This window comes from Anas acuta, chromosome 4 (genome assembly GCF_963932015.1).
Source record: "Anas acuta chromosome 4, bAnaAcu1.1, whole genome shotgun sequence".
Lineage (NCBI taxonomy): Eukaryota > Metazoa > Chordata > Aves > Anseriformes > Anatidae > Anas > Anas acuta.
In genome coordinates this window covers 9051347-9073223 of record NC_088982.1, presented here as the reverse complement: position 1 = coordinate 9073223, position 21877 = coordinate 9051347, and the positions used below count along the sequence as shown (strand labels likewise).

Below are 21877 nucleotides of genomic sequence, written 5' to 3'. Positions count from 1 at the left end.
GACTGGCTGTCAGCAGAGCCTGTCACTATCACCAGCCTTGGCCTGTTCAGATACCGTAGCCTATGTCCTGCTTGGTGAGGGCACTGCCTGTGATTTTATTACCCTTGGTTCATAGTTTGTCCTCCCTCCTGGAGTAGCCACACTCTTGTTGCTCCCTGACCATTTCTTTGTGGATTGTAAAACATCCATAGACCTATACAGCCTTAGCCCTAATCCATCTCATTCTCCTGCACAACTCGTGTAAAACCTTGGATTCCAGCAGAGCTCGCATTCCCACAAAATTTGTGTTATTTTACTCTGAAGTTTTCAAGTACATTCAGAAATGGAATCTGAACTTTTACTCACCTTGCTTTGGATCTTTTGAGCCCGGAATGCTGGCCTACTCTTCATATCGTTGTGTATGTTCTGCAGTTCAAACCAAAAATACATTTTTTCATTTCAGAGTGAGAATTTCAAATACTCAGCAGAAGAATATTAGATCTTTACAGAAAATCACTCTTGAATAATCATCTACAGTAACAACTGTGATCATGGAATATATTTTGTGATTGTTATGTCCTCAAAAACTTGCTATATACAACCAATGCAGTGGAAATATTTCTTATCAAATAACCATGCAAACATGGGTGCAAATAAAAAGTTATTGCAAAGATTCTTTGATTTCCATAACCTTTCTTGACTAAAATAATACCAAAAACAGTGATGTTTCATTTGACTATTGAGTTCTATGTATAGATCATGAATGTATTCAGCTCTTAGCTGAAACAGATACTGGGAAGACAAAATACAGTGCCAGAGGATATTAAAAAATATATATTAAAGTGGTAGAATTCTAGCAATGGTTATTAATTTCATTTTATGGTAATACTGATGCAAATGTGTCTGGATATTATGGGGATGAACACAGGGAATAGAATATGCAGATGTAATGAATTGTTTGGTGACAGAGTTGCAAATGGGGAATCAACCAAAGCAAGAGTTCTGTATGAATGGGAGTGTTACTGCCTCAGCTTGACTGCTCCATGAAAAAATAATATGTGGGTTTAGAGGAATTTTGGTGGTTTGGAGACTTGTAGTATCACAGGAAAGCTCATGGTCTCAGAATTAGCAGAATAATAAAGTAGGACCAGAAGAAAAGGGGGCTGTGCACTATGGATGCAAAGAAGCAAATGTTAGTATGTTGCATAATCTGAAAATAATATGTATGTGAGCTGTCGACACAACCGCAAGTTGTGTGACAAATAAAAATTTTCAAATACTTTGCAATATCTTTATACACCTCAGCCATTTTTCATCTTCACACTGTGTAATTTGTAAAAAAAAAAAGCATACCTCTCCCTTTTTTGGATTCGTGGTTGCACACTTGAACTGGTCAGTATTTGCTTTCAGAAGCAGATCCTAGAATTAAAGCAATTAACTTAAGGAGTACGGTACGTTTAAATTCTCTAATAAGAATTTTCTATCTGAAAAAAAAACCCTGCAGTATGGATCAATATACTAACTTGTTTCCAATGAATGAAGCCTGGACTTAACATTGAAAGTCTTGGACTTAACATTGACAGTCTTGACTGTCTGCACAGTTCTACCTAGTTGTATCCTTTGCATAGGGCATCAGGCCCTTTGCTACGTCTGCCCACGTGAAAGATGTTACTCATTCAACTTCTCCTTAAAAGCCTCATAATCATCTATGGCACATCAGTACCATAGCTAGTAACTGTTTGCACATAGCTAATAAATGATGGCTTTGTTCTTCTGTTAAATCAGAAGACTGTGATCAGATCTGAGCACCAAGGGTTGCTCCAATGGGCACATCCGTAACACTAATTTTGTCTGTCATTTCCAAGGGGGAAGTACAGGCAGCCACATCTCCTGTTTCTGGATATTTCTTTTGATTGCAAACAGTAATCTTTAATCCAATCTGTGAAACACAGGCTAGATTTTCCAATATCTTTCAGGTGGTCAGCTGTCCATAACATCCACACATCCGTAACGGTACTGAGTATGGCTTCCTGCCTTTTAAAGCTGCTCAGACATAGTACTTATAATGCCATCTATAGCTATTGCAAGAATTCTAGGAAACAAATGGCATTTCTTAATGCATAGTTCTTTTAGGACCCAACATTTCAGCTTGTTTAGCAAACAGTGTAGGGAACTGACCTTTTGGAATGCTTTGGATGCCTTTTATAACATTCCAAAGGCAACAAAAACTGCTGTTATTGCAGATCTGATTTCTGCGGTGGTTTTCTTTTGTTCCTTGCATTCACACATTTTCCCCCCTGAAGAATGTGGCTGGTAGTTAAGTGATTTTACAGTTGTCATAGATTTCTGACAATATAGGCACTGTGATATCCTGCTTTTCCTCCCCAATTTTTCTAGAAAGTTTGTACGTATAAATGAGCATACAATGTGCTTTCTCCACAATGTGGAAACAATACAAGGATAATAAATAATGCAGTACTGTTTGATAATGAAATACCAAGCAATGTGATGGGCCAGCAAAAGGAATGTAAAGTTTATCCCCCTAGAATCTATCACACATTAAGGTTTTTACTATTTTACCATCGTTTAGGAGCAGAATCCAATGCCCCTTTCACAAGGACATGCACAAGGACACATGAAGAGCCCAGAACAGTGATAAATGGTCTTGTACTAGCTAGTGAAAGCTAAAGGAAGGCATTTTCAGAATGGAGGTGGGAGAGTGCAGATAAAAACAAGTCAAATAGCACACCTTTTATCACACGCTGTGATTGGGTTGGATATGGTGATTACATAGTGGGAAGGAAGAAAGAAAGTGGGAACTGACATTTAATTAATTCCCTTCCAAGGAGAAGAAGGCAACAATCCGCTTTAACCATGATAGGAGCTAACTTATTGAACAGGTTTCATATCAAAGTTTGGATCAATTCAAATAACTAAATCTGTGTCTTTCTGCGAGGGTACTTACGAGGCCCTCCTTTCTCTTGCTCTCTTAACATACAGACCATGTACTCTGCTTCTTTACAGATCCTGATGACTTCCCACTCCCTCAGTCCACTTAAGGAATGAGTATGGATTCCACATGAAAAAGAACTCAGGATCTACTGATATTTTAAATCAGTAATGACATGTGGTTATTTACCAGTTACTATAGAAAGCAAACAAAAATATTGAACATATTTCATATTTTGAAGCCTTGATTATTAAGTGAATGCCTTAAATATCCACATGTCTTGTGGGAGTAAAAGAGCCAGTTTCAAGCTGGTGAAGAGAAGAAAGTAATTGCATTTCTGTTACCTTACATAGTTATTTGCATAATCCCTCATGTAATTCTTGTGAATATAAGGTGACCTTAATAATAAAAGGTGGATCTTAATAAATTGATAATAAAATAAAGAAGATGGGCAAAGGATGATAGAACAGAATAGAGAACACAGACCTCATGACTTTAGAGAAAGAGCCGTGGCCTATTAGCTACAAAAGCAAATATGTTTCAGATAGAGTTCTTAGATTTGTGAGAACTGGTACAAATTGCAGAACAGAGAGTTCAGAAGAAAGAAAACACTGGAACAGGAACTTAATACACTTACTTCTGCTTTCTGTCGATTTTTTATTTTGACTTCCTTTAGTTGCTTTTTTTCCTTTGGAGGCTTGTAGGTACTTGGAGGAACCTAAATAAAAAGAAAATAATATCCACAGTATGGGATATAAAACATTTAAAGTGATATATTCTTGCAGGGAAAACACCACATTCACCTTTACTGTAAAACAACTGCAGTTATTTTTTAAATATTGATTCTTTTCTATCAGTGCCAGCATAGAAGCCATGGACAGATTCCAATTAGCTGGGACCACCCAGGCTTTTCAGACCTGTGCAGTGTAATATAAGCCCTGGACAAAGGGCCAGAAAGAAAGAATAATCTGGAACTAGTACAAGAAAGGCTGAGGGAATAGTAAACACCATAGGCTCGATGAAGGGGAAAAAGAAGTTACCAGAAGGGGAAAAGTTCTGTCTGGCATCACACAAACTTCAGCTTCATAGCTCTGACAGCCAGATAGGGTAGCTGTACAAAGTTAAGTGGTGGAGCTCTTTGGCACAGTGTGTGTTGACAAGTTTACAGAGGGTCCAAAGAAGTCTGGGGAAGAAAAATACTTTGAGGGTTATTAAACACCCAGGCACTGCATTGTAACTGAGGACGTCTTTGAATGTTTGGAAACTGAGAAGGTTGTTGGGGAAAGCAGCAACTATGCTTGTCTTATCCCTGTGCTCCTCCTAGACGTCTGGGTTTGGCCACTACTGGAGAATAATAATAATAATAATAATAATAATAATAATAATAATAATAATAATAATAATAATAATAATAATAATAATAATACCAACAAACAGGCCAAATGAACCTTCTTTCTGTTATACTGTGGCTGCCCCGATGTGCTTGTAAAGGGACATCACTGGAAATGTAGATTAAATGTTTGGAGGTAGAGGACTGCGAGGACCCTCCCAGCATTAGTCAAACATTTAGGAAAGCATTCACATGTCAGAAAGTGGTACAGATAAAATGACCAGGAAAGATTTATAGTCTGGCTGTCCTATGGCTCAACAATAAACTAGGCAGAAGGGGGAAACAGGACTGCATCGTTTTGATCTAGGCTCAGGCTTCTGGGGCATTTCAGTATTTGTGTAAGCAATACCTTTAGTACAAAAGCAGAATCTGGAAAAAGACTGGATGTCTCCCTCTTGGGTGGATGAGATAGTCCACCAGCTTATGGGGCATCTGCTTGAGTATTTGTCTTGCTAAAAATGTTCTATCTCCATTCAAAGTTATAGAATTAATTCAGGAGTTACTGGGAAAAATCTACAATCTGTATCATTCTGGAACTCAGTTCAGGGAAGTAGGGGGATCCCAACCAGCTTTACGGGACTGTAGAAAGAGCTACGCTTTGAAAAACTCATGTTATCTACTGCCTTTGCTATTTGACATCATTATCTACAGGAAAAACAAATGCACAAATAGAAAAGGCTAGCAATTAAATGCATGGATGAGACTGCTTAAGTATTTTTGTGAGCTTTTTAAGTGAAGTAGAACTGAAAGTATTTCCCAGCAGTATCTATTTTTTTTTTTATTATGCTTTTATGGATGGAGAAATTAAAGCCCAGAGAATTTGCAAAGGGTTGCACAGCAATGAGTATCAGTTTCTTTCAATGTTCTTCCCAGTCATGTGCTTTACCTACAAAACTGTACTCATCTGCCAGTGTGAGCTGAAGATCTCTCTGCAGAAACTTCTGTGCTTATTCCAAGTAATTCAAGGAGGCAACTTTTCAATAAGATGTTTCAAAAACAATCCTAGTCTTGTAATTTAGCCTTCAGATACCATGGTGATGAGTACCCACCAGACAGACAGAAAGACAACACCGCAATTACCCTTTATAACAATAAACAGCGTGCAGTTGCCAGACGAGGATGAATAAATCACTCTAAGCAAATTGCAAATTCCAGCAGTAGGGAGATCAGAAAAGCCAAACCGTACCTACTTAATCCTGAAGTAAAAAAGGGGGGCTGGGAGTACGGCACACCAAGCTTGCCTGTGGCCAGCTTCACCTGTGCTTTCTGGATGCTCTTTTACTGGAGGTTTTATTTAAGGAGTAGGTATAACAAGAAATTTAAGGAAGAACAAACCTGCATGATGTACTCACTGAGCTGACACCATGCATGGATGCAGAAAGGAGCAGAACTAGAAGCTTTTTTAATGGGCCCTGAAACAAATTGCTCCTGAATGCATCCTCCTGCAGCCCTGGATAAACTCCAGCCCCAACACAGACTAGTTATTGCCTTAAATGTGCAGAGAGACACATACCTGGAGAATGACAAATGATTTTTAAGAAATCAGCTCAGTTTTATTTAACCAGCCCCAAAATACACACCCAAGTAGAAATACCTTATATTGGTTCAGATGAGGCAATTTAACAATGACAAGAGAAAATAAATTTCAGGAAAAGGTGTGAGAGGAAAATATGCAAAATGACAAATAAGTACTTTGACCTTTGGTAGTGATCAGAATTGTATTTTTTTTAAATTACTGTTATAAGATAGACAAGGACAGACTAATGCAGTGCTTGTTTTAAGAGCTTGTTTTTATACAAAACAAAATAAAAAAGGTAACTATATTGTTTGATCTATAGATTTGTAAACAAAATTATCTGTATTAGCCTTTTAATTATTTTAAATAATCAAGCAAGTCCACTGGTGAAGCTCAGCTGAAATAATAAGGAAAATCTCTCCTTTTCATCAGTTTTTGATGAATGTTTATGATGATGACTGAGGATGAGTTATGAGGATGAATCCTAACCTTTCAGGCCTATGTCACCCCAGTGAAACATCCCAACGCCAGCGGAGAGTCCCATCTCAATACTGATCACTTAGTAAGACAACTACTCTGTCTTCCACAATAACCCACCTAGAATCACAGAATCACAGAATATTCCGAGTTGGAAGGGACCCACAAGAATCATGGAGTGCAGATCCCGGCTCCACACAGGACCACCTATAAATCAGACCCTGTGTCTGAGAGCATTGCCCAAATACTTCTTGAACTCCAGCAGCTCTGTGCCCTGTGAGGCCCGTTCCAGTTTCTGAAGTGTGTTTTCAGTGTCCAAGACAGTGTTACTATCCCTAAATTCATGTACATGATACATCCCATCCTACTTTGTGTTTTATTTTAATTATGCTACATAATGCAATGTATCAGGAAGAAATACCTAAAATAATAATCTTATTAATCAAAATTAAATCATTTCACCATAGGGATGCAATGACTTCCCAGTAGTTGTTGCTTAAATTCAGACACCTCCATATGAATTCATGCAGTTGTTTCAAAGTGGCTCTGCCTGTAGTTAGCGTATTACTGCAGTATTCCCAGCTAACATGCCAAAGGGCAAACTCTTTGACAGATGAATGAGAACCATGAGAAAAAATGGATATCTCAGAAAACTAACAACTTTGTGAGAAAACAGACAGGAACAGCAGATTATGGGATATAATCTGGAAGAGGTTTTCTTTTGTGCATTCATCTCAAATAGATACAACTCTCTGCCACAGAGTAGCCAAAACTAAGGCCTGCACTTACTTTCCTGCATCTTTGTTGGCAACTGGGCTGACTTTTCTCTGCTGAAAGTACAGGATCTAAAACAGGGATGCTGGCAACAATATGGCAAATTAAAGCGAAGCTTAATTTGCTGAGACACATGCAGAAATGAGCACAACATATGTCACTACTACGCTAATGGTTTTAGATTCACACGAGCTTTTAAATTTGCAGACTTGGCCAAAATGTAAACCAAATTTAGTATAACCCTAACAACACAAATGAACTTCAGTAAATGCATCTGCGTTAAAGCAAATTTATTCTGAGAGGGGCTGCACATTATAAAGTCACTAAAATGACAGCAATATGACTCATTCCTATACTGATTAAGTAGTTATTAAATGCAGTTTTTCAGAGCCTGGTATTAAGCTGTTTCAATGTAAAATCCCATTAACTGTATAACACACTGCCATTAAATTGCGCCGCCATCCTAAGATGTAAATGGTATCTAAGAGCATTCAACACATGTATTATTTAAAACCTCAAGTGCTAATACAAGGTGGCATATAATGCTCCAAACTATGGCTTCCAAGCTCACTTCCCACTGCATTTAAATATAGATGATTTTGGAGTCTTCATTAAGTTAGTCATAGCAACTTGATCCCAAATCCTGTTTGCCTTTCCCAAGCGAGCTAACTATAAACTAATTGTGTGTCTCTGATTTGTACCAGTGCAACTGAGTCAGTATCTTGGACAGTTAGTAAAATGAAAGCGTGGCATTTCGAAGATAAAGTCAACTCTCATTTGTATGTAAGCAATAAATTAAAATGGTAAAAAATATTAATTTACGAGATTCAACATGAATACAAATAGCAAGGAATAAAAATCTAGAGTTCCTCTCATGTCCAATGAAGTTGCCTTGTTACTTATTTAATGAGAGTTCATCTACCAAAAAATAATCCATCTAGTTTATAAAATTGTTCAGTTGAATATTCTTTTCTTACCTGCTTCAGTGCATAATCCAAAGCAAACATTTTACAAAATCCAAGGACTATCAGAAACCTCTGTATCATGCTTTCATCGGTTTGTATCCACTGTAGAGTTCTACATCCAAGAGATGCAAACCAACTACAGGAAACAACCTTTTCCCTTTCCTTTGTTTGGCCTACAATTTGCTTACACAAGTTTTACTGAAATGAAATAAATGAGTTATTTTTTAGAAATCTGACCTTCAATAACAAATAAATCCTTGTTGATTTGTCAAAGATTGTAAATTTTCTACAATTATTTTGAAAGATACAATTAACTCCCTTACCATAATTTTGTGCACAAGATTACATAGAGCAGAGTATCTCATAGAGCATTAAAAAAACTCACAGGTGGACCTTTTTCCAGTACTGGTATTGGCAGAGGTATAGGAATGGCACGTGGTTTGGGTACAGTCAAATTAAATTCCTTTGGCTGAGTGACCGTTGAAGTCTTGACAGTGGTAGTACGATTATTTAATTTATCCATGAGCTGTTCAATCAGTTGCTGTACTTTTGGCTGCCATCTTCAAATAAAAATAGATTATTCAATTTTATTTCCTTTTTCTTCTTTTGTACACACAGTGTAGTATCTGAGGCTGGCACAGGTGCGAATTCTGTAACACTTTCAGCTATTCTGTTATTTTCTTTTTAACAAAATTAACCCGCGAATTTGTATGATTTAGTTGGACTGTGTTATTTCACCTCTTGATAGATGCTAGTCCAGTGGTGAAATAGCCATAGTTTTTACTGAATAAGCAGTTAATAATAATATTAGTTAATAAAGTTAATAATAAGCAGTCTGTTTTCCAGCAGGACCAGACTATGAATCAGAAAATCAGCTGTCAGAAGCAGAGTACATACAGATGAAGAGACTATGACCAGACAGTGGCCTAAATATTGCCATTGTCATCATCTGTCAGACACACAGATCAACCTCACAGCCCAGGCAGTTCTAATAAAAAAATAAATAGAAAGATGTGTGGAGTTTGGTAGAATCAGCAAATGAACCCTCAAAACTAGTTGGTGACTGTAGGGCAGATGTTTTTGAGTTCTCTGTGTTTGGATTTTTGCATGTGTGAAGTTTCAAAATTCTTCCCAGGAGTGACAGGAAGGTACAGAATTCAAGGTAACACACAGACAAGTTATCAGGGCTGATTTTGGTGACAGCTTCATGCCTGTTATTTCTCCGCCATATTTATTCCACCCTTAAGTACTACACATGCAATAGAGTTTTCCCAGAATTTAAAAATCAGCTGATGATGCAAATTTGCACTGACTTCTTTACATGACAGTTAGCTTAGCTAACACTGTCACTGTGGGATGAGGCTTACAAATAACTTCCAAAATAATGCAGCTCCATTAAAATAAAATGAACTTTTTATATTAACCTCACTGATGTTAGAAAGAGGAATACAAAGACATATTTAAAAGAATTGAAGCTACTTGAGTGATTAAACTGATCAGTGTATCCTCAGCCCCTTGGAGGAAGTTTCAAACCCGGTGATCAAATCTGGTCTTCAGCATTCCTGCACAGCTTACGTGTGCTTCTAGGCAAAACACTTGTGCTTGTTACACTGAATGCAATTGAGTGTGAAGGACAGTTCTCACAAGCCTACTATTAATGAAACACAAGCTACAGATTATATTGCTATTCTGAATCTCTCTCTGTATCTTTATATTCGAGCTGTACGCATACTTTATAATTAGAATTACTACACTGGAATATATTGAGACAAATTCTGACTTCAAATGTCTCCATAATTCCTGTAGGACTCAGTGAAATTGTATTTCAAGCCAAAACTATAGTACTACATTTGCTAATTTCATATAATCTAAAGAGAATCTAAAGGGCTAATTGTGTCTGCTGACATGACAGAAGTAGATGCAAATTCTTTTTCAGCTGACATTGTTTGTAACAGTTCTGTCTAACAGTGTTTGCCATCATCTCTGGTAATCTATACTGCAGTGAGGAGGAGGTGTGATTGCAGCCACCTAGGTGTGCCCATGCTAGCTTTAATTTCTCAGTCTTGGGCAAAAAAAGAAAACATGCTGCTGAGTAACTTGAGATTCAGCTACTGATTCTCCATGTGAAAATGTTCCAGTTTGGCAAGAATACTCAGGCTACTGTATCACCACTTAACACACCTGGCACCTTAGAGCATTTAAACCATTCAGTGATGCTGCAATTGTGTAAATAAATAATAATTTTAAAAGACATCTTTACATGCTTATCTTATTTGCTCAGAAGGGATTTTATGACCATTTGCATAAACAAATCTGAGCATAAAGCCACGCTCATGGAAATCAAACACCTTTTTTTTTTTCCTTTTTTTTTTTTCCATGTGCTTAATGTCACGCAGATGTTGAAGTGACTGGCTGGAATCAAACTCTCTAAGAGAATTTAAACCTGCTAGCATGATGATTGATCTATGCAGGAGCACTGAGAAACAAATGTACGACAGCTGTGAAAGGACTTCTCCATGAGAGAACCTTGCCTCTGGGTAAGTAAAAGGGATTACTATAGTCTCATGAAGACCAAAAGGGTTCTCAGTGACTTAAATGGGAGCAATACTTTAACAGCAAATCAAATTTTCAGCAGAAACTTTCCCCAGTGTGTTGCATTTAAACTTTGAGGTGACCACAGGCTACTTAAGTACTGACTGCTTACCTTAGCAGTGGATCAATCCAGTTCTCCTTTACATACAGCGAATCGTAGAACCGACTCCATTCATCTTTTATCCATGTGTTCAAATACAAGGCATTGAAGAAGAATCTAAGAAACTAGTAATAAGGGATACGTTTTAAATATGAATACTAAAGGTACAATGTACATACATGTAAAACTACAAAAACCACGTGTTTGTTACAAATACTTTCAAAGACCTTATTTTCATTTTACCCTGTAATTACAACCATATGCTTGATATTTGTATGTTTTCAATAGTTCTGCTAGGACAGCCTCAGGTCTTTCAGCCCTATTTTGTGAAACATTAATAGATACTAAAATATTTTAATGGTCTAAAAAATCTAGTAGCTACAACATGGGGATGCTTTGATGCATCTTTAAGTTGCTTCAAACATCGTGAAACAAAAAGTTTTTTTTAAAGAATAATTGCTAGTGCAATGCACTGATTTTTGTCTAATTATACAGTAGAGTTTTAAAGTCTAATATTTCCGCAGCCAACTCCTGATCATCTGTAGCTGGATGATCCACGGTGCCCACAGATATCTCAGGCCTGGCACTGCACCTGAATTGCTTAAGATCCTTTCAACTCCCTGGGAACTTTGCAGGGGAAAGTGGTGAGAACTATAAACTGCTATACAATATGGTTCCTTTTTCTATTGAAATATAATTAATTGGCATATTCCCATTAAAGTAGAAAGCTGAAATTTGGCACACATATATCGTAGAGCTCTACATGCTGGAGAAGTGGCAATTAACATTTGAACTTTTGTTTTCCACTGGAGTTCACCAGAAGGTCAAGAGCCTTTTTTTAAGACTCGAACTGTTCAAATAGCCTTTTGAAACACTCTTGAAAAATGGCACTCGGATTCAGCATGTATCACTGACAGCAATATAAATTCCAAACTTGAACCTGAACTTTTTCATTACAATTCTTGGAAATGGAAGTACCGGCAACCATAGAATCATCGAATATCCCAAGGTGGAAGGGATCCAAGTATCACACTGAAATAACCCCAATAATAGAGAACCCCCCTAAATAATATAGACATTATGGGAATACAGACATACTGGAAAACTGCGTGCAGTCACTTGAACAGTTTCCAATGGAGATTGCAGGACTTATTATTTCAGACTTGGCATCAATCCTTTCTTGTTTGGGTTGATTTCTACAGAGCCATATAGGTCTTCATATAGAGCTTTTTGTTCCGGAGGACTAGCAGGCAGCTTCTTAATTCACATGTGGTGCCAGGCTCAAGATGGCTCACAACCTCGTGAATAAATCAGTTATAAACAATACAGACTTGACTCTAGGTGCTTGCTGTGGATGTTCAACAGGCATAGAAATCCTGCTACTTGAAATCTATAGTCTTGTTGTGATCATTTCCAAGGAATTAGCCTGCAAATTTAGTCTTATTTTCATCTGTTGCACTTTTAGTAGAGTTAAATGACTGATGAACAACTGAATGACTGAGTGAATATTACCACCTTGGACTCCCATTCATGTCTAGAAATTACCGTTCTTCCCCAAAACTACAGCTGCTATTGTATCAACACACTGTCCAGAAGAAAATTCATCCCTAAAAGAAGGACTAACAAATTGTGAAGGGTTTTTTGCTGTTTCCAGGTTCAGTGGAGTTTGCTAGGTATATGATAAACAAATGCATTTCATCCCATTGTTCTAGAAACTCATTCTTTCTTCTTTTGGAGGACCTTTCTCTATAATACATGCATCTTGGATTTCATTTTCCACATAACATAATCATTTTTGCTTATGCAATCTATAAATAAAATGCGAAAAGTTCACAGTCTCTAAGATAACTGATGCACTGCATATACGCTACTTCTAGCAGTTATCACAACAAATTTTACATCCAGGCATCCCAGGTGTAGATTTGATTATAGACCCAGAGAATCATGTCTGTTGCCAAAGTACTCTTCTTAACTTATAGAAGGCCCCAACTATACCCAAAGTTTATCAAAAATGTGTTTTTAAACCCCGTATATGTAAGCAAGTGTGTATACAAGGGTGGACTGAACATGAGCATACTTAAAAAGAGGCAGACTCTGAGGGTAGAAGTTGTTTACAATTTTGGGGAATTCAGATAACGCATAGAAGAAGCTGATATGGAAATGCTGCGGGTGGTGTTTTGTAGATCCTCCAGTTTTCTTTCATTGTTTTTTGCTAAGTTGAACTCCTCCTCCCTCGCTGTGTCCTCAGTATTCCCCTAATACTGCCTACTCCATCCTCAGAGCCTTCAATCAATTGTCTATTACATTGCCACATGAAACTAAGCCTCTGAATTATTGTTATTTGAGCTCTCCCTGACTGATCTTTTCTGTCTAGGTCTTCTAAATATTTGCTTTAATAATCCTTTACAACGTACTTGCAACTACCTCTTCAAGGCAGATGAAACCAATAAAAGCATACAGTCAGTGATTTCTGGCTGTTGTATGGAACAGCTGGCTATGATCCCTTGAGGCCTCTCACTGCAACTCCAGTTATGTTCTCCTTATTAACATTTCACACTGAATTAGGACAAATGGATAATTCTGTGATGGATGGATGCTATGACGTATTCCTATGAGCTACAGAGCGTAATCAGATAGTTATTGGGATGTATATTACAATATTCTGTGTTTTAGTCACAGTCCCCAGAGAAATGCTATAATATGGGTATGCTCAAAATGCATCATGTGGGAGAAGACTTGGAATGCAGCCCTGCAGTGGTTACCCAGGCAATGCAGGGACTGCCAGTGGTAATGCAGGGATTACCAGGCATTGGTTCTGACCCTGGGCTGCCAGGATCCAAGTCCACAATCTTGGCTTTGACAAATCATATCACAGATGGCAAATCTGGGCAGAATCAGGCCCATGAAACCATAGGACATTTTGTTTCTTAACAGGAAAAACTTCTGTGCTTTGTGAACTGAATTACTAGGAAAAAATACCTTGTATTTCAGTTTTCTCTTTGGCCACACATGACCAGGTGGCAACCCCAATATTATCAGTCTTTGCTTTTATAGCAGCAAAATACAGCTTGAAGTTCTCAGATTCCTGTTCAGATGTTACCAGCGTATCTCTCCTTAGAGAAGCTGTTGGACAGTCACTTTGGTAACAGCGCTGTCCCGTTTACTGGTCCTCTGTCTTGAATGTTCCAAGCCCAAGAATTTCACTACTCACAGAGCATGACAAACCAGCTTAATTTCTCCTCTGAAAGCAGTGTAATTACAGCAGAAATTGTATCAATTTTTACTACTTTACCTTCCTCTGGCTGTGGTAAGATTGAACAAGGGTGTAAAATTTGACTGTTTTGTAATGCATTTGTACAGGTGGGCTAAATTAATGCCTTGCTTATGAGAATTTGAACATGCCCTGCTAATAGTCTCTTAATATGTTTTTATACAGTGAGATTATTTCTAAAAATGAAATGAAACAATGGGAAGTTTCCTCATCTGGGATTATCCCTACATCCATGAAGTCATATTTTATTTCATCACATATTTCATTTATATTCACAGCATAAGCTTTTGATTCTTGAGTTAAAGAATCAACTGTAAGAAACAGTAGATTGAGGCACAGATCAGCCACTACCTGCGAATGAGTTTATTTTGGCTGTATGCAACCACAGATATTTGCTGTAGTAGCAAAGGCAATCAAAGAGGTTCCTGTTCACTCCTTTCTTCATCTGTTGATTCTTTCACTACTATTCTTCACTTGAAGTTGAATTACCTGTAAGATTTTAACTGGAACACGGAAATGAAAAGGAAGGCAAGAAACTCTTTAGATGGCTTTCCTGCCAAGAAATAATAATCAGAAATTCCATTTTGAGGATCCTGATTTGAAGCTCTGGAGAAAAGTGTCCTAGCCTGGTCCCAGATACTTCTGCCACTGTTTGACCCAGCTAGGATTTATTTTGATGTTTCATCCTCCAGGAGGCTGATCTTGTCCTATTATTCCTACCTCATCATAACAGCAATAACAACACATGGTTCTTATATAGTAATTTCATTTGCAGATCTCAGAAATTCTTTATAAAGGACTTCACTGCTGTTGGTATAAATCAGAATGTGAAATAGAATGAAACATGTTCTTGAGTGCTAGAGGGAATATGCTACTTATTTGCATTTTTTTTACAAGGCAAGTTTGAAATTATAAACCTGTTTACTTCAACTTTTTATTTCAAGCATCTTTTCTCTAACATACAAACCCTTAAATTTTATCACAGAAATAAAAGAACAAAATGTATGAATAATAGAACATGAAAATAGGCTTGAGCTAGCAGTGCACAGCTAAGTTCTTAGAAGAACAATCCTGCTCAGGTTACAAAATTGGGTTTTATCCAATGATTCTGTCAGTATAAAATCACAAAGAATTGTTGCATGTATTCTTAACATTACAGAATAAGCTTATAATTTTCTGTTCAAGCAGATGAACATGTATGAATGAGGTGCCATTATTATTCTGCCTTGATATTGAAGGCCCCAATGAAAATATTTGAACATACACCAATCATAGGGGAACACTGACTTTGATTCAAATGGATTCCGTCATTCACTCCTGTAAAAGGAGGTTTACTCACACAAGTACGTCTCATTCATAAGAACAGTGCCTTTAATTTCATGAAGACTACTAATTTGCGTTAAGATTTATCTGCACAATTAAGAAAATTCCAGGCAGCCTGTGATGTGCAGAAACATTTCTGTTAATCAAAGTAAATCTTTTCTAAGTAAATATACATGAATAATTATTTTGCACCTCAACTGAACTCAGCCACAAAAGTCATCAGGCAGTATCTACAGGTCAGCATCCTGAAGAAGAATCCCAAATTTCTGACAACTTCAGGCTGTTGCTAAGGCTGCAAATCTGCCTTCTGCTGTTTTTGTCACTGTTGCTGGGGGACCAAATGCTGCTTCTAAATCCTCTGCTGCAGGTGCATTAATATAATCTAGCATTACTTGGTAGACAAAGGACCTCTTCTAATGCAAGAGAAGAAAACCTAGATGCTGTGGTGATGAGGATCTGGTAAGATACTTAAGTAAGCAAAATTACATCTACCGCGAAAAAAAGGTAGCAGGTGCAGATCATCACACATGCAGCACTTCCCTATCAGAAAAAAAAATATTCCAGACAAGGAGATAGAAATTGTCTGAAGTAAAACGTCAGGGTACTGACACATCAGCCATATAAAGCTAGGTGAATGGAATTGACAGGAGATGTCATGTAGTGGGAAGACTGTGCTGCTGGCTGAATGAGCTCAAGATGCATCCAATCCAGTGGCTCGTTTCTAAGATGTTTACCAAAGAAGGGGCTGGAGAGCATTTAGACAGAGAGTGATTTGTCTGTCTGTCAGATTATGATAATTCTTCTAGCCACTTCTCTGTTTTTTCTAGCAGTTAATGAAATAAATATATATATTTCCTCTCAATGGAATTAATAAAAAACAGTCCAAAGTAAGCCCATCAAAACAAAGTGACCAGAGGGCTGAGTGTTTTAAAAGCATTATGCAGACACCCAAACCTTCTTTCTCCCTACACATTACAAAACAACTGTACTTAGGAAAAAGATACAGGCATCCACATGAACATTCAGTGTAATCAGAATAAGGACAAACCGTAGCCTTTTGAATATTAATGACTAGAATTTGCCTATCCCTTGAATCTCACGTTTATATAGAAGCCTATACACTTGCTGTTCAAACTTTGTGTTTGGACATGCTTTGAAACATCCAGATGATCAAAGCTTACATATGTATGTCACCAGTAATTTAATTTTTAGCCTATTTTCCCAAGAAAACAAGGCTTATGGGAAAGCATTGTCAGTCAGTTTATCCCTCTCCCTGACTTTAAAACATAGCTTTTAAGATAATCAGCACTTTCAACCATTTTGAAAGAGAAGCAAAATATATTTACATTTCCACCAGTTTCATGAAATTTAGCAAACTATGAGAGGAGAGAAATCCAAACCAATGACCCCGGAGAGGAAAAGGCAGGCAGAACTTTGTTGTCATGATTTCTATTTGGCAGCAATGGAATTGTATATATGTTGCAATGAGGTAACTGGTACATGTATAGCTCCAAACAAGCAACTGTGCTTTTTTGGAAAAGAAAAAAAGCAATGGAAGGGAAAAAGGCTTGATAAGCAAAGTGGCAGTGGGTTATTTAGGGAAAAAAAGAACACAAATTGGCAAGAACCACAGTTTCAACAGATTCATTGTGTACAGCAAAAACTTCTACTGCCTGAAGTCAAAGAACAAATGCAAGCAGAGCCAAGAGTGAGTATGTAAGTTAGGGGGACAACTATAAACCACATGAACTGTAGATCCTGTGTTTATTCTACTTTCTCAGATGATAAAAAATACATTTTAACTTGATCTTTGACTGAATATGAGATAGTCATTGCATAAATACAGAAACTCAAGATTTTTATGATAAGAAAATAATAATTTCTCATTTTATTTCTGAATTTAAACTGAAAGTAACACTAATTTCTGAATTTAGATGATCTTAAAAGTTGAGAATTCATCTGATTAATAAAACACAATGAGGAAAACACTAATTGTAGAAAAAAAATTGTAATATCATTACCTTATGCATTTTTGCGGTGTCCTGAGACTTCACAATTCTGCTGAAGTGCTGAAGACCAAGCTCTTCTAGTTGAAAAGTTGCCAAATAGCAAATAACTATCAAAAGATAAATATATTTAAAATGCAGCAGAACATTCTAGTAAATATATACCCTATACTCAACATGCTCTAGGATTTAGATTGTTACTTTAATTTTAAATAGTCTTCAGTATTGCTTATCTACCTGGGCAATATAGTGCTTGACAATGAGAAATTGTAATAGGATTTTATAATATTAACTCTGTGTTCATTACTAGCATTCTGACTGTGCTGAGGTTCATATAAATAAGTTATGTGTTTCTTGAGTTAGATCTAAGCAAGTAAAAGTCTACCATGAATGCATGCAGAATTTTATACAGAAATGGTAACAGCTGAGGGTTCACTTACGCAAAAATTGTAAAACAAGTGTAGTTATCCAAAGTCATGCTCAGACGTCCTCCGGATGCCTGCAAATATCTGTTTGCAAAACTGGGAGATCTACCAGAGCAGAATTTGGAATCCTCTAAAATCCTGCTGTGATTTTGCAGTCATTTCATTCTGCCAACACCACTAAAACAAGCAGCTTTTTCAACCCCTGAATGCTTGTTCCTATTCCCCCTTTTAGTTCCTGGTGTTTCTTCTCTTGGGCAAGTACAGTCCCCCACACAGCCAAGTTAACTCAGGCTGTGAATTTTAACCTGAAGCAGTTTCTTGATCAGTTCACTGGATGGCTGCTAAACACTCATTCTAACTCATGGGGGTGAGAATGAGTGGCCCATGATGGAGACACAGGCAGCCCATTTCTTCCGGTAGTAGCACCATCTTATACACCAAGCACCTGCATACTGCATCAGTGAAATTCAGTGTTAATCTGGCAATAAGGCAGGAAAAACAGGAGACAAATGGCTCCTGACAGACACAACTGAAAGGTTTCTGAAAGAATGACATTGCTGAAAATAGCTTTCTTTTGACATACCCAAAATTTTCAGTGTAAGCAAGCTTATTCTGACAAAATTTAATGTAAAGAGATGACATAAAAGAAAGTTTTGATATTGGATTTTTTCACATAATCTGTTTTTAATATTGTTAGAGAGGATAGTTCTTACTCTGTTACAAAATCAGTTTATTACATAAAACAAAAAATTCAAACATAAAATATCATATCTCTACTATTTCATTTACTTTTCTTTCTTTTTTCTTTTTTTTTTTTGAAAGTGGCTGTTTTGCACTAAATGTTGTAATTTTTTTTTTTTTTTTTTAATTCTGAATTATAATAAAACCAAACTTTAAATCTGGAATTCTCTGGGAAGTCCCAATCTGATTTTCGCATCCCCTTCTGGCATGTATGCAGTTTGGTATGGGAAGAGTCAGTTCTTTAAGATTTTAATGGACCTGTAAAGTTCACGAGTTCCTGTATCAGCTCTTATTTGACCTTATTCACTTGGATCAATCAGACTCACTTGCAGTGCAGTACTTTAGCTGCCACCAAATAGTAATGATGAAATCAGTAATTCCTGACCAATATGCTGCAACCAACTCAGTGTATCGTTAGACTTCAGTCGTGTGCTTTAGCATAGCAACATATTTAAGCAGTCTTAGTAGAGTACACATTTATCTCCTACCAGCTTTATTAAATTCAAATCTGCTCACACATAGCAACAGCCTTTATAAGCAGCTTTGATCATTTAAGTGTCAATGCAGCTTGGTAAAGGGAATCACAAGCAGCTTAAAAAAATCTAAGCCAATGACTTTAGACTCTCGACTTGTTGATAAAGGAAAATCTTCCGGGGTCTCCCCTTTGCCCATGATTAATGGAGGCTTTTGTGTGGACCAGTCCTGACAATCCAATTACAGCAACACTCAGCTTAAAGTTGTAATATATGTGCCCCAGACACTGAAAAACATGGCTTTGCAGAAATGGAGACAATGAAGCATTATTATTTAGAATCAACTCAATGTACCATTAATTTCATCTCTGGCAGTTTAGGTTCCATTTAATTTGTTATTTGATTTAGATTTCTATGCTTTTCCTGGGACTGTGGCATTAACAACCAGAATTACAGTTAAAATGTAACAGCTTTTAGAACATAAAATGTAGACGTATGTATATTAATTCAATTTTTAGTATTTTCAACCACTTTGAATTACACTGACTGGACTTTACAAAGTACCTACAAAACTTCAGAACATGTAAGACTCAGAGAAACAATGCCAGTGCAATTGTGATTCAAATTTCTTTATGGACTTTATAACTCAATCTCAGTTATATTAAGTGCATAGCATAAACATATTTAAAGATGACTTTTCAATGTATTTCTTAATGCCTGAAATAACATTGGTGATAGTAACTAGTCTGATTAACTAGCTCATACTATCAGATGTAGTAATATTGTAACTGATTTTAACCAAGTCACTAACGAAAGGGAGATAATTGACTTATCTCACAGAGACAAGACAGGAGTCTATTCAATGTTATTGTGATGACCACTAATGAAGAAGTCCAGGTATAGATAGAAGTTATGTATCTCCTTCTGTGAGATATGCTGCGTTCTTCAGCAAACAGAGCTTTGTTATACAGTTTCACATCTGAATGGCAGAGGTATTAGATTAGAAGGCAATAAAGGGAAAACACTGAATAATATTTTTAAAGTGATAGTTGAGCTTTCCAGGTATTTCTTGTAGTCAGTGATGTCATTTTCCACCTGCACGTTACAATTAGCTTAATCTTCTGGCACATTCTGCAGAACATTTTTAGGTAAATATCCAGCCAACACCTGTGAGAATCCAGACTAAATAACAATCTCAGGATTTAGGCTTTAGATCATAAGGCCATTGGAAAAGGTCCTGGATTTCATGCTGCACTAGCCACAATGATAACAAAACCTGCACTAATAATATAATATTTTTTAAAGTTCTGTGTTAAACACATTTGCTGTTTTAAAGAAAACTTACCTATGTAGAGATTACGCTCAGAAATCAGACAGTATTTCCCATCCCGAACAAAAAAGGCATTGACTACTACATCCAATAAGGATTTATATTCTATGCATCCAGCAAGTGTTTCCAATACAAATTTTTCTTCAGTCACATTAAGAGTCTATAGAGATACAAAATTAATAATTATTAATGCATTTTGGAAAGAAAATGTTAGTTGTGTACACAAAGAAGTACAATCATTTTGAGGCAATGGAAAACCACAAATACTTAAGAGCAGTGCCTTTGTAGGGCTGACATTTCCAACACTACCAAGACATGGGAAGTTGTAACAAATCAATGGCCTTTATTCAGTAAAATGTAACCTCCCCCAGTATTAAACTTTCAGTTGATCTGCAGACATGTGAATTTAGTTAAAGGGCACTGATATGTGAAAGTTAACCGTTAATAACAACAGACAAAATGGCAGACAAAAATGATTCTCTGACTTAAAGAAGTTAGCCAAGAAAAAAGCCAAGTCATCTTCTGAAAAGATAGTTCACATTCAATAGACGATCTCTCCCACTGATCTGAGATGTAAGAACAACAGACCTGCAATGACATAAGATCAGAGGTGCACCATGCCCAGTAGGCTATCGCCACTAGCATCATAATCACTTTGTCTAATATAATACAATTTTAGTTTAAAAGTATTATTAGGGGCTTCTAGAAGAAAGTATGTGAGTCTTCTGATGCATGACACTGTGTAGGGCTTTGAGACAGGGCAAATACATGGTAAAACTTTAAAATTACAGTTCCAGTTTTTAAATGTAGAAAATGACATAGAAGAGTTCCAAGTGTATTTACTTAGCTTGTCTTTCAGAGCAAGTACAGCTCTTTTTTTTTTTTTCACTAGTCTTGCTCTAAAGCCAGGTTTCACTCCTTTTTACATGCACATTTTCACTAGAAACACATCACTGTTGCATCTGTATAATTGTCTACAAATACATATGTATATATACTCACAGGCACACATATATGCAGGCAAAATTACACAAACACATGTCCTTTGTAACTTCTTTACTGCCACTGAAATCACACTAATATATCTGACACTCTCTAGAAGAACTGTAATAGACAACATTGCTAATAGTACACATCCAGAACGAGAATCAAACTCAGTTTTTGTGGGTTTTAGGTCTTTAAAGCTAGTAATAGTTAAAATGATATACAAAGCTTTATTTCTATAACTGAAGTAATCAGGTATGACTTTGGATATATTCTGTGACCCATATATGTTGGGTAAGAAGAAACAGTATAGTCAAACTATACGTTACATAGAGACACTGAAGTCTTACAAAGTCTATTGGGCATCTAGAGACCGAGTGCAAGTAAGCAGGGTATCACCTTCATTCTTCATTAGGGCTCCTGAGAAAGAAGAACTAATAGGCTGTGGTTGAGATAGCAGAAAGATAAAAGGGAATGCAATCAGGAAAATGGAGCCAACAAGAGGGAGATGGCAAAAAGGGAGTAGAGAGAAAGGAGTGCAAAGGAAGGCAGAAGAAAATGGGAGATACAGGAGGGCTTTG

At 36.8% G+C, this 21877-nt stretch overlaps 1 protein-coding gene across 3 annotated transcripts in view; it reads right to left on the bottom strand.

The window, feature by feature from the left end:
• The window catches only part of CFAP99 (cilia and flagella associated protein 99), a 56927-nt gene that overhangs the window by 23405 nt on the left and 11645 nt on the right, over positions 1-21877 (bottom strand). For all 3 annotated transcript variants that reach the window (XM_068679719.1, XM_068679720.1, XM_068679721.1), the window contains 7 exons: positions 20328-20472; positions 17359-17453; positions 10756-10868; positions 8437-8611; positions 3567-3647; positions 1333-1398; positions 346-405 (listed from right to left, as the gene is read on the bottom strand). In XM_068679719.1, the coding sequence (XP_068535820.1) occupies positions 346-405; positions 1333-1398; positions 3567-3647; positions 8437-8611; positions 10756-10868; positions 17359-17453; positions 20328-20472 (735 nt within the window). The remainder of the gene's footprint in view (positions 1-345; positions 406-1332; positions 1399-3566; positions 3648-8436; positions 8612-10755; positions 10869-17358; positions 17454-20327; positions 20473-21877) is intronic.